Source organism: Cetorhinus maximus, chromosome 21 (genome assembly GCF_964194155.1).
Source record: "Cetorhinus maximus chromosome 21, sCetMax3.hap1.1, whole genome shotgun sequence".
Classification (NCBI taxonomy): Eukaryota; Metazoa; Chordata; class Chondrichthyes; order Lamniformes; family Cetorhinidae; genus Cetorhinus; species Cetorhinus maximus.
Genome location: NC_135899.1, coordinates 88,868,424 through 88,882,110, shown reverse-complemented (window position 1 = coordinate 88,882,110; position 13,687 = coordinate 88,868,424). Strand labels below are relative to the sequence as shown.

Genomic DNA, 13,687 nt, shown 5'->3' with positions numbered 1-13,687 from the left:
TCACTATTGCAAATAAACTCCCAAGAATATCTCCCTGCCTATGGCCCCTTGTTCTGATGAGCAGTGTTCATGTCACTCAGGTGTGAAACCTTGGTTCCTGCACAAGATAAAGGCAAGTGTCTCAGTCCAGGGTCTCTTCCCTGTGCCATGTGCAGCCTTCAGACCAAAGTGATGGTCCGGCTTCACACTCACTAGACACATTGGTGATGTCTGCACGTCCACGGTGTTTGTCATTGTTGCCAGAATGTTGAGGGCAGACGTCACAGAGTTCCGTCATTCTCTCTGTGTGCTCTCAGCACCTTTAAGGTGGGGCTGGCCCCCATCTGTTCAGCATCTGTGACCAGCGATGCTGTGCCCCTGAAGGGCTCAGGTGCTGAAGGCGTTCACAGATGCAGTGTGAGGATCTATGATCTATCCTCACTGTCTTCATCATCCTCCACAAATCTAGCAGCTTCCGGAACCTCATTTTCAACATCCCAATGGTTTGCTCCATCAAGTTATGAGCTGCAGCACGAGCCTCGTTATACCTTCACTCTGCTACAGTCTGAGGCCGCTGCACGGGTGTCATCAGCTACGGCCTCTGCGGGTAGCCCTTGTCCCTAAGGAGCCAACCCTGCAGCCTTTGTGGAGCCTGGAAGACGTCAGGGATCTGAGACCAACTGAGAATGTAGGAGTCATGGACACTCCCTGGGAAACATGCGCAAATCTGCAGGATGCGTTTGTCTGGACATGTGCAGTCTTCAGTGACACTGGCTCTTGATCATCTGCAGGAATGAAAGGCAGTGTTTATAGACCCTGGGTCTCGCTAGGCGCTGACCAGTGATGGTTCACTGTGGCTCTTCAGCGGTGTGTGTGGGAGCCCCAGCTGCCCCTTCTTCCTGAGAGTGTTGCTCTTCCCCCTGCGCAGCCAGGCGCCTGTGTCACTCTCTTCTCTTTCATCTCCACTCCCTGTAAGGCATGAGGCATACAGCTATGTCACCAGGCTCCATGATCCTGATGTACTCCTCTTGCAGGTTGAAAGAGAGGGACACATGGGTTAGCACTGGTGTACTAAGAACCTCTCTTGATTAAGTCTGAAGGCCCCTTAACACATGCTGGAGAACGCTGGTCACCACTTGGATGGCTAGAGATTAGTGCGCTGCATGGCTGCTCGAAACCCCACCCACCTCCACCCCACTCCACCTGGCCGATTGGCAGCAGCTTTGCCCATTGGACTGCAGGCTGTGCTCTCAGCTCAGGCACAGGCATTCTCCTAACCTGCACTGCAAGGCTGCAATGTTAACCTGAACCAAGGGGTAGACTTGGCCAAACCGGGATGGTGGCGTCGCAAGGGGCTGCGAGCGCCTCGACCAGTGACTACTCCATGGTGAGCTTTCACAAGGAGGTTGTACAACGTGCACAGGCGTCCAACAGTTCTGCAGTCCACTAAAACACTCATTAGTTTGCAGTCTACGCCCGATGGGTGAAAAGCTCTGGAGAACTTGGTGGCACTTTCATGCCTCTGAGTTGCTTGACTGGGCTAGATAAGCTAGAGGCCCGACTCCAAGTATGTTAATGTGGCTGCACCTGAACTGTCTCAGCTGCGAGGAATGGCCGCTTTATACGAAGTTTTCCTAATGTGTGACCACTTTCCTCCAACCCTCCCACCCGCACGTGCTTATGCATCACCCTCAGCTGCAGGGCAACCCCCTGTGCAACCCCCTCCCCGCACTCCCGCAGCTCACCCCCTCCGCAGGGCAGCCCTTACCCTGGCACCACACTGTCAGCCAGCCAGGAAAAAGTGACTTGCCTGTGTCCTTGTCTGAATGCGCGGCGCCTCAACCTTGGAGTTGAATGGGCGACCCTCATGAGCGCTGCACAAGGTCACTGTGCACTCACCTCGAACTTCCCCTCAAAGTGCAGCACGCCTTTTGTATGCTGTTGTGAAACACGTTGGCATGCAATCATGCCGACATGCTCAGGCAATCCAGTGTGGGGGGGGTGGGGGGTGGGGGGATGATTCCATCGAGCTGGGATTATAATGATATGCAGATGTATTAGACTGAAGCCCCTGATGTCTGACAGCGGGAAATGTGGCCCGCCAGTGACGGGCAGGGTGGACGATTGCAAATTGGTCTCACGATGGCGTGAAACAGATTTTTGGGCTTCTCGCCATATTGTCCACTAATGCCACCAAACACGCCCGATGCCAGCGGGCACAGAATACTCTGCCCCTCAAAGTGGTAAATCCTAGTTCTTGTTGCAAAGCCTTACCCGAGCAAGCTTTCCTTGTTAATCACTCATTGCTTTGATGGTGGTGTTGGGAGGGAAGGTGAAACGGTTTGATTGAGCTTTTATTATTCTTTCTGCCATTAAGCAGCCCAGTAAGTTATTTTAAACCAAAATGCTTCCAATTAAAGTTCCTCGGGAACTTCCTGAATTTGAAACACGGAAAAGTGGGGGAGCGACGTTCATTTATCTGGCCCCGATCGACCAACCCTGCTTCTGTGAAAAGCTTCTTCGCCAATCGGGATACTCACAAAAACTTTTTCTGGCCAATCCCAGGGCGCACGTAACTTTTGGACCAGAGTGTAAAATTGGAGGGGAAAAGAGTGTGCAAAAAAGTATAAGGACCACTGGTTTAAACAGGAGGTTAAAGTAGCTGCATCCTCCTCCCCGTCACCTTCAGGATCAATACAAATTGTTTTATACTTGGCACTGTAGTCCATATATATGTATTTTATTTTTTTGGTAATTAAGGTTTCCTAATTGCTGTAAAAATGTAAATTGCCTTCAGGTCCCCGATCACTGGCGGTTGGACTCTTGACGCTCGCTTTGGACGGTTATACATTCTAATCGTAGCTTTCCACCCCCACCCCGTTTGGATATTGCGCGATTAACACATTCCTGCTGCACAAAAATGTGCCAAGGCATCAGAACAAGTGCCAAGGGATTTCTCGAAGTGTTGACACACCGTGAGAGAAGACATACATGGCAGTGGGCACAGGAACTGTTTGCAATGCTGATATAAGATTTGATTTATATGGGTAAATTTTGTATTAATAATGACAATGAGCTGTGCTTTTTTTTCCTGGGCTCATCCGGTTTGGGACCCCCCCCTTTTTGTCACTTTCCTTGCGCCGCCCGATTGTAAATCGAAACGAGTGAAGAGCGGACGGGCGCTGGCAATTTTTTTTTTTTTTGCAGTTTTTCCTAATTCTTGGTTGAACAGTCTGAGAAAACTCAAAAAAAAAAGAACGATGCAGCGGCTCACCTGTAAATAAATGGCCTGAAAAATAACGAACTACCGGGGATGGCTCGTCTGTGTGTTTTAAAATGTGTTTAAAGACGACGAGCTGATCCAAAAAGCCTTTGCATGTCAAGTCTTTCCTGTACACTAATTTTGAGCTTAGGCTTGCTTCATGTTTTTCCAGGCTATTCTTTAGTGTGTTGAATAATGTCTCTAGCATATTTATTACTTCACCGTGTCTGACTTTTTTCGTTGCTCATTAGAATGAAAGTTGTATAAAGAACTCCCAGAGCAAAAGAAACAAATTCCCTCCTTTAAAAAAAAGAAAATTCTGTCAATGCTTGAGAGAAATTGACAGAAAACATTTAGTTTCTCTGTGATTTGGTTCAAAGTAGATTTGACATTTATGGAAACCAAATAAGGGGATTCCTACCCCCTTCCTTCAGCTCCCTCCAACCTCAATCCCTCACTCTCCCCCCCTCCCCCCACCCTCCCTACCGCCAGCAGCAGCCCAGCCACCAGTGAAATTGACCTGACCCAGGGTGGCTTCAAAACATCGGAACTCTTATTTTTTTGAGCCGGTCCTACGATCTGGCTGCGATCTGGATGACAGGAGCTCAGTAGAAAACGCCGAGCCCCGGGTCCCTGGTGTTTGGAAGTGTCTGCACCCACCCCTCCTGGCCTGGGACAGAGTTCCCTCTCTCTCTGTGCTGCGCTCCAACACTGCTTGGTTAAAATGACTCCCCTTAACTTCCAGACAGCACAAACTGATTCCGGGTTAAATGCACACAGCAGTGTCCAGATTTGTTGTGGGAGGCAGTGTGTGGAAACGTGAACCCTTCAGTCCGACAGGAAGGTTTTGTGTAATTTTCCACTTTTTCCCCCACCCAGCCTTGTAGAAAATTCCCCCAGGAGCGACACAGCCCTGTATAGCCATACAACCACGTCTGCAACTTCCTGTAAGCCCACCCACTCATCTCATTCATCAAAAGGCACAATCAACACATGAATCAGAGGGAGATGTTTGAACCACTACGCTTCCGATAAATTGGAACTGCAGATTTTGACCCTACAAACATTGTATCAGCGCAGTGGTCAGTGCAAGATGACTGATTTTCTTCCCAAACCGCATTAATCTCCGCATTCTTCTAAAGTGATGTGGCCAGCCTGAAGTCCTGAAACATATCTTGGTGATTTTTTCATGTCCAGCACAGTTAAAGCAGTGATCACCAAATTCTGTGGCCCATGAAATAAATCTCGGTGGAAAAACCTATGTTGGGGTTAGTTGCTTTTTTTTTATGTCTGCCCGTGATGAATTAATAGTTTCTAAAGGAACCATCAAAGTGAACATACGAACATAGGAAATAGGAACAGGAGTAGGCCATTCGGCCCCTCGAGCCTGCTCCGCCGTTCAATAAGATCATGGTTGATCTGTTTGTTTTTTTTAAGTTCTGCATTCCCATCTAACCCCCCACCCCACCCACCCACCCCCGATAATCTTTGATTCCCTTGTCTAACAAGAATCTATCTACAGAGATAAAAACAAAAAACTGCGGATGCTGGAAATCCAAAACAAAACCAGAATTACCTGGAAAAACTCAGCAGGTCTGGCAGCATCGGCGGAGAAGAAAAGAGTTGACGTTTCGAGTCCTCATGACCCTTCAGCAGAACTGATCTGCTGAAGGGTCGTGAGGACTCGAAACGTCAACTCTTTTCTTCTCCGCCGATACTGCCAGACCTGCTGAGTTTTTCCAGGTAATTCTGTTTTTGTTGTGAAGAATCTATCTACCGCTGCCTTAAAAATATTCAGTGACTCCGCCTCTACTGCCTTCTGAGGCAGAGAGTTCTAAAGTGGCACAGCCTTCTGAGAGAAAAAAAATTCTCTTACAAGGGTGACCCCTAATTTTAAAACAGTGCCCTCTAGTTTAGGACTCACCCACAAGAGGAGGCATCCATTTTTTTTTTAATATTCACTCATGGGATGTGGGTGTCATTGGCTAGGCCAGCATTTCTTGCTCATCCCTACCTGCCCTTGTTCAGAGGGCATTTAAAAGTCGGCCATACTGCTGTGGATCTGGAATCACATGTAGACCAGACCAGGTAAGGATGGCAGGTTTCCTTCCCTAAAGGACATTAGTGGGCTTTTACAACAATCAACACTGGCTTCATGGTCATCATTAGACTTCTAATTCCAGATTTTTATTAAATTTAAATTCCATCCACTGCCATGATAGAATTCAAACCCAGGTCCTCTGGATTACTCATCCAGTAACACTACACCATTGCCTCCCCTTAACCTCATCCTTTCCACATCCACCTTGTCAAGATCATTCAGGATCTTATATACTTCAGTCAAGTCACCCCTCACACTTCTAAACTCTAGTGGAAACAAGCCCAGCCTGTCCAACCTATGATCCACTCATTCCAGGTATCAATCTAGTAAACCTCCTCTGAACCGTCTCCAATGCATTTTCAACTGCATTTGGATGAATCCCTCTACAGTATTCTGGAAAATAATAATGTCAAAATTGTGTGGTAAGCTCCAAGAAACTCAGAGGTAAAAGTACCAAACTAGAAATAGATCATGCCCAAAAAGCGGATGTGCACAGGTGAGTTATGTAATATATGTGTCTGTCAGTGCTGTCCCAGGTGAGTTATGTACTGTATGTGTCTGTCAGTGCTGTCCCAGGTGAGTTATGTACTGTATGTGTCTGTCAGTGCTGTCCCAGGTGAGTTATGTGCTGTATGTGTCTGTCAGTGCTGTCCCAGACAGCCTGCTCACTTTTATGAGTTAGGCACACAGCTCCCGCAACTCATGTATTTCATTGGCTGCTCACAAGTTAAGAATAATTACTCTCTCCTCATACCCCCAGCCTCACGGCTCCTGTAATGACTTGAGCGGGCAAGTTTCAACAAGAAACAGATAGACTCTTATTACAGAGAGCTTTTTGGCTGCTACACGCTCAATCAGGATTCTCATCAGGAAACCCCACCCCCACCCCCCACCACCAAATTGCCCACGCTTAGGGCTCATTGGTCAGAGCCTCCCAGAAGATCACATGACAGAAGGAGGACCCCTGATAGCCAGCAGGAGAGGCTATACCCTAAGTTATTTCAACTCTGTTTCATTCCCATTGCTCCTACAGTTCACCACACACCACTCCACCTTATCCTCTCAGACTCACACATTCACTACTATTTCAACCCTTGCTTCATATCTGACATGTTGCACAACAACTATTCCACAACGATTGGATGTTCTCCAAATGCCTCAAGACTATCAGCAACACGTTCCCTTCTATGTTGCTGGAGAAAATCACCCACAATTCCAGACAGCGGGCCGCCACTGGAGGATGCTGAGCCCAGCTCCAAGGAAGCGCGTTGATCTTCACTGTTGGTGGGGGGTGGGGTGCAGAGCCGTGGCCTGGGCAACTAGCAACACTGGAGGAGACATCATGCAAAGCGGCTTCACACTCTTTCCTCTTCTCGCCTCTATCTGCTGCCTGCGGACTCTGCATGTCAAACTGCTGATGCTTAATCAGCCACTCTCCTTTACACCAAAAGTCAACCTTTGCCCCTCTTTTACAAACCTCTGCTCTGGAGGAAGACAAGGCCGCCCCTCCTGATGATGCAGTGTCACTCAGGCTCACCCTCATAAGCACCAGCTCTGACACTGTCAGCAAGTGCATTTTGGCAGGCTAAAGGAGGGGTCTTCACGTGGCGAATCACTGGATGCAAGCGTACAGGAGCTAGGGTGGCGTGGGGATAACATGCCAGTGGTCAAAAATTAACTGTGCATTAAGAAACTGGAAAACTTGATCACTGATAAAGTTGTCAGATAGAGAGGCATAATGTGGGTGGAATCTGTGGTACCAGGCACCCTGAGGAAGTTTACCATATGGGTAAGGCATAGTGCACTCTTGTCCCGTGTCACTCTTTGCATGGGGATGGGATGCAGGCGTTTATTCTGGTGTAGGGGAGTCTTGGTGACCTCCCTGACACAGCATGGACTATGAACTGTGATATGTTGCTGATGTCACCTATTGCCACCTGACAGTAGCTCCTGGTGTAATGGCTAAGGGCTACAGTGAATGAGGCTGCCACGGGCAGTGTGAGGCTCATGTTGTGGGCGCAGCAGGCGACATCGTTTGGTGACAGCTTCCATCGTGAAGTGCGGGCCCCTCACACGCTGGGATAAAAGCAAAATACCGTGGATGCTGGAAATCTGAAACAAAAACAGAAAATGCCTGAAAAACTGGGCAGGTCTCAAAGCATCTGTGGAGAGAGAAACAGGGTTAATGTTTCGAGTCCGTGTGAAGAGGGGTCATACGGACTCGAAACATTAACTCTGTTTTTCTCTCCTCAGATGCTTTGAGACCTGCTCAGTTTTTCCAGCACTTTCTGCTTTTGTCCCCTCACATGCTGCTCCTCAATGAAGTAATGTAGAAACACTCCCTGAATAGCCAGGGTGTATATGGCCACCTGGGTTGTGCCCTCCTCCTCTCTCCTGTCACAACTCTGCCCCCAACTCCATTGATTTGATGAACAATCAAGCTGAATGGCTGTAGATACTAAATAGAAGTGCTCGAAAAAAATAGGTGATTAGTTGCATTCATTTTAATTTAGAGATTCACTAAAGCAAAACTGATTGCAGCAAAATAGAACTGGAATGAATCAGGAATCATTGTGAAAATGGATAATGTACTCCTGTACCAGGCTGTTTCTGTAGCTCCTGTAAAAATTGACCCCTGTCAATCAGTGTTCTGTCATTCATCCAGTGCAGAATTTCCCATCTCAAACTGAACCACAGCTCATCACACTGATTTTCTGTCTCAACATGTGCTTTTTGATATAATCACCACCAGAAGTCCAGATAATTTATTAGTCCCAATAGCTTCAGCTTGTGGTGTGTTTCTCAATCATTATAGAGCCATTACAGTAACAGACCTTTAAAATAAATTGCTTCACATTGGTGAAAATAAAGTTGGTTCCCATTAGCAGTTTAAATGGCTGATTAAACTTTTACATAGTTATGTATGCCAAAAGTCCTGTTTATAAAGAAGCTACCTACATATATGACAGTTTCAGTGTAAAACACAAAGGGCAGTTTCGCCCCAGATTTGCAGAATCTGTGGTAGTGGGTGGGTAAAAAGTTGTTTTGCCCATCGGCCGCCGTGGTGGCTTTTCACGCCGCATCGTCCCGTTCCTGCCTCATTAATAACACAGCAACAGGAAACCCGCAGTCTCGCTGGTGGGCGGCCTTCAATTTGCTCACCGTGCTGTTACCTCGCTGCTTCCTCACGCAGGATACCATATTTAAACTGCAGCCTTGCGCGCACACTTCTCAACACTTGCAGCCCAGGACTGCCCTGGTGAAGACATGGCACCAAAATCCAAGAATAATGCAACCCCTCGATTCAGTGATTCATCCCTGGGATGACTTCTGGACACCGTGGAGGCCCCCCCCCGCGATGTCCTCTACCCCCTGCTCTGGCAGCAGGAGGCCCATCAGTCTCACCGTTCCGGTTGGGGGGGCAGTGGCAGAGGTGGTCAGTGCCAATGCTGCACACAAGAGGTTGGCCATCCAGTGCTGGAAACGGATGAATGATCTCATCCGTGAGGCCAGGGTAAGGCAACCATCTCATCACTCTAAACTCACACACTCACAAGGCCATCACACATTCACTGGCATCTCACTCACTACCACTCACTCCCTCACACTCACCTCCACATCTCCACCTGGCCTCATCCCCTCTGGAGACTGCCTCCTCAGCTCTCACCATCTTGAGGCCACTTGTATAGATCAACATGTGCCCCCCCCACACACACACACCCTGGGATACCCCGATTCCCCAGTACAGCCCTCACCCTATAGCCTCTTCCCTTGCCTGAGGTCACTTCTCCCCCTTTCCAAGCAAGCTCTGGCCCTGAAGCCATTGAAAAGTCCCCGCTTTAGGGCTGGTCTGGTAGGTAGAGAGCTGCCCGTGAGCCCCCCTGAAAGTGATGTTGTGCTGTCTGTGAAGCCTGGCACTGATGACTGCGAGTGCTGCCCGAAGCAAGGTAGGAAAACAAACCTTGTAGTCCCGAGTGAAATGCAGCTCGCTAGATGCACGTCGCTTGTGTACAGTTGTGAAACACGTCGGCGTGATGTGCTCGGATGATCCAGTGTGGGTGGTGCTTCCGGTGAGCAGGGCTTATAATGAGATGCTAAAGTATTGAAATTAGGTCCTCGAGGCGAGGCAGTGGGAAATGCGGCCCACCATTGGCGGGTGGAGTGGACGATTGCAAACTGGTTTCACAACGGCGTGAAACCGATTTTTGGCCATCTCGCCCACCCCTGCCCATCATGACACCCAACGCCAAGCTGCCATTTTAAAAAATTCATTCATGGAATGTGAGCAAGGTGAAGAGCGAGGTTGAGGGAGACGATGATATCGTGTTTATGTCACTGGACTAGCAATCCAGAGACCCAGGCTAATGCTCTGGGGGCACGAGTTCAAATCCCATCATGGCAGCTGGAGGAATTTAAAATTCAATTAATTAATAATTCTGGAATTGAAAACTAGTCCCCCATGAAACTACCATTGCTTGTTATAAAAGCCTATCTGGTTCACTAATGCCCTTTAGGGAAAGAAATCTCTGTTTTCCTTACCTAGTGTGGCCTACATATCACACCATACCCCACAGTGATGTGGTTGACTCAACTGCCCTTTGAAATGGCTAGCAAGTTTCTCAGTTCAGGGGCAGTTATGGATGGGTAATAATCCTGGAACTCCCTTCCTAACAGAGCTGTGGGTCTACCTACCACATGGGTTGCAAAGGTTCAAGAAGGCAATTCACCACCACCTTCTCAAGGGCAACTAGGGATGGGCAATAAATGCTGGCCCAGCCAACGAAGCCCACATCCCAGGAACGAATAAAATTAAAAAATGCCTGCATCTCATAGAAGAATAAATTGAAAAACATTATTGCTTACCCTAATTGACCTTAAAGACAGTGGAGGTGAACCACCATCTTGGCAACAGAGTGTCTTGCTAGGCTACTTCAGAGGGCAGTTAAGAGTCAACCACATTACTGTAGGTCTGGATAACAGATTCCCTTTCTGAAAGGACATTAGTGAACCAGATGGGTTCTTGCAAAAATCTGGCAGTTTCATGGTCACTGTTACTAATACTAACCTTTTTTAAAATTAATTCCAGATTTATTTAATTAATTGAATTTAATTTCCCCGGCTGTCATGGTGACTTGTCTCTGGATTATTAATCCAGGCCACTGGATCCTACACAAATCTACCCGTAGCATAGTTCCAGTGCTGCCACCCAGAGTTTAATGGGACAGATTTGGGAAAATAAGAACTGGGCCACAGCTACTTCTGTGATGTAAACTGGGCTCGAGAAAGGGATACACCTTCGCATGTTATTCTTTTATGGAAAACAAAATATAGAGTAGATTTGTTGTGATAGGTCCACAGTTAGCTCAGTTGGCTGGATGGCTGGTTTGTGATGCAGAGCGACACCAACAGTGCGGGTTCAATTCCTGTACTGGCTGAGGTCATCCATGAAGGTCCTGCCTTGCCCCTTGCCTGGGGTGAGGTGACCCTCAGGTTAAACTCACCACCAGTTGTCTCTCTCTAATGAGAGAGCAGCCTATGGCCCTCTGGAACTATGGTGATTTTCATTTCACAGATTGGCAGGCATGTCTGGAAGGGACTATAAATGAGCGAGGGGGAGATGTTTGCAGGCTAGCATTAAGTAAATGATACAAATCTGTTTATCTGGAAGTCAGTTTACACTAAAAATCAACTATATCTCACTTTCAATGCTAAATACCACCAAAGTCAAACTAAGTGAAATCAGAAACAAAAACAGAAAATGCTGGAAAAACTCAGCATCTGTGGAGAGAGAAACAGAGTTAACGCTTCGAGTCCGTATGACCCTTCTTCAGGACTCTGTTTCTCTCTCTACAGATGCTGCTAGACCTGTTGCGTTTTCCAGCATTTTCTGTTTTTGTTTGAGATTTCCAGCATCCGCAGTATTTTGCTTTTATCTAAGTGAAATCAGATTCACGTAAACAACTTTCATTTAAAATCTTCTGCTTTCTGATTCACTTTACAAAACAATGCGCAGAGCACACTAACATTGACACCTTTAGTCAATACCTCTTATAAATTGTTGTGATAGTTTGAAATTTGGCATTCTTGCATTTGTCCTGATGCAAAGCTTTGACAGCATATCTCCATTTTCAGCAATATTCAAGCTCTGGACTGCCAAGTGACTATAGTCAAAATATTTTGGTGAACAGCCTCTGTTTATAACTGGGACGTAGTTCACATTAATGCAATCCAAATTGATTTTGAAATTTATTACTGCATATCAATGCCTCTGACTTTGAGCAGTTTGGTTCATGGCCATTTCCAAGAAGGCTGCTGAAAAGTGGTTAAGACACCTCTGGACCGCAGAAGATTGAAACACCCTGAAGCCAGTTTGGGATAATATGTTGCTGGTTTTGGTAGATAGTACTTAATCATATTGGCATTGGAGATAAAGGTTCCTTACCTGGATGGTCAGTAGTGGCATACGAGAGCAGAAATCCTCTTCCTGATATATGAGTGCTGCTTCTGAACTCCACGGTCACCACACTGGATGTTAACTGTATTCGTGAAGGGGCTTTTTTCACATTTCCACAATAAGGACCTGCCAAGAGTATTTGTACAAATTTAAACATTGTGCGGAGCAGCAACTTCACTGCAGCTCAAACAAGACGGGATGGGAAATAAAAGCAGAACGGCAAAGTATTTCCACTGTTCAGTGTTGAAGACTTTATTCATTGTATAGCTCCCTCCAATATTTCATTTTCTCCTCTCCTCTCCTGTGACTTTTGTTGGGGTACAATTGCACAGATCTTCAATCGGATGATCAGATGAATATTCTTCACTCGGGAAGCTAAGCAGTCATTGCCATTGTTGCACGTCTTTACAAACACAATCTTAGGAGGGTTAGCTTTCACCTTTATTGTTTCAGCCATTAAGCATTGCCTGTGTGGAATACAGGGGAAAATGTTGTGGAAAGGAGCTGACACTGGTTACGGAACCCACCCAATGTTCCCTCGGTGTAATGGGAGAGAATTCAGGTGAAAACTGCAACAGGTGTGCAATTCTGTCGAACTGACCTCTGTGCCCTGAGCTCCACCCAGGTGATGTCTAATGTCCCTACAAAAAAGACTTGCATTTATATAGCACTTATCACGATTACCAGATGTCTCAAAGTGCTTCACAGCCAATGAAGCAGCTTTGAAATGGAGTCACTGCTGTAATGTAGAAAACGTGGCAGCCAATTTGCCCACAGCAAGCTCCCATAAACAGCAATGTGATAATGACCAGATAATCTGTTCCTGTGATGATGATTGAGGAATAACTATTGGTCCCATGACACCAGGGAGACTGGGGGGAATTCCCCTACTCTTTCAAATGAAAATATATCCCTAAGCCTCCTGTGTGAAGGGCACCGGAATTCCAAGCTTTACTTAAGGTGACTACTCCAATACGATGACAACGCTGATGAAGAGTTGACACTGTAATTAGATCAAAGCCCTCATATTTAAAAATAGCATTTGAAATGGCAATGTGACAAATAGGAAGTTGGGCAGCTAATTGGAGGGCAGCTTGGGAAAGTGCAACTGCACCACAACATGAGTCAGTGCCTTCCAGTGAAGGGGTGGGGTAGGGGTGGGGAGAAGAATGAGAAAACAGAAAAGCAAAATTATTACAATTGAGCTGCACTTAGAACTATTTTAACTGTACTGATTCACAGCCTGCATCTCACCTCGGTGGTGGGGAAGTAACCTGAAAGAATTCTGAGGGACAGAATATATCTGCACTTGGAGAGACACGGATTAATCTGGGATAGTCAGCGTAGATTTGTTAAGGGAAGGTTGTGTTTGACAAATTGGATTGAATTTGTTTGAGGAGGTAACTGGAAATGTTGATAAGGGCCATGCATTTGATGTGGTGTACATTGACTTTAGTAAGGCTTTTGATAAGGTCCCTCATGGCAGACTGGTCAAGAAAGTAAGAGCCCATGGGATCCCAGGCAAAGTGGCACGTTGGATCCAAAATTGGCCGAGAGGCAGGAAGCAGAGGGCGATGGTAGAGGGGTGTTTCTGTGACTGGAAGTCTGTTTCCAGTGGGGTTCCGCAGGGCTTGGTGCTCGGGCCTTTGCTGTTTGTGGTTTACATAAATGATTTGGACTTAAATGTAGGGCTATGATCAAGAAGTTCGTGGATGATCGAATATTGCAAGGGTGGTAAATAGTGAGGAGGATAGCCGTAAACTGCAGGAGGATATCAATGGACTGGTCAGGTGGGCAGAGCAGTGGCAAATGGAATTCAACCCGGAGAAGTGTGAGGTAATGCACTTGGAGAGGGCTTACAAGGCAAGGGATTACACTATGAATGGTAGGA

At 46.9% G+C, this 13,687-nt stretch overlaps 1 protein-coding gene across 1 annotated transcript in view; it reads right to left on the bottom strand.

The window, feature by feature from the left end:
- LOC144696110 (discoidin, CUB and LCCL domain-containing protein 1-like) overlaps window positions 1–13,687 on the bottom strand; it is a 161,032-nt gene that overhangs the window by 87,445 nt on the left and 59,900 nt on the right. Inside the window, exon 3 of the mRNA XM_078567409.1 lies at window positions 11,785–11,922. Coding sequence (XP_078423535.1) covers window positions 11,785–11,922 — 138 coding nt within the window. The remainder of the gene's footprint in view (window positions 1–11,784; window positions 11,923–13,687) is intronic.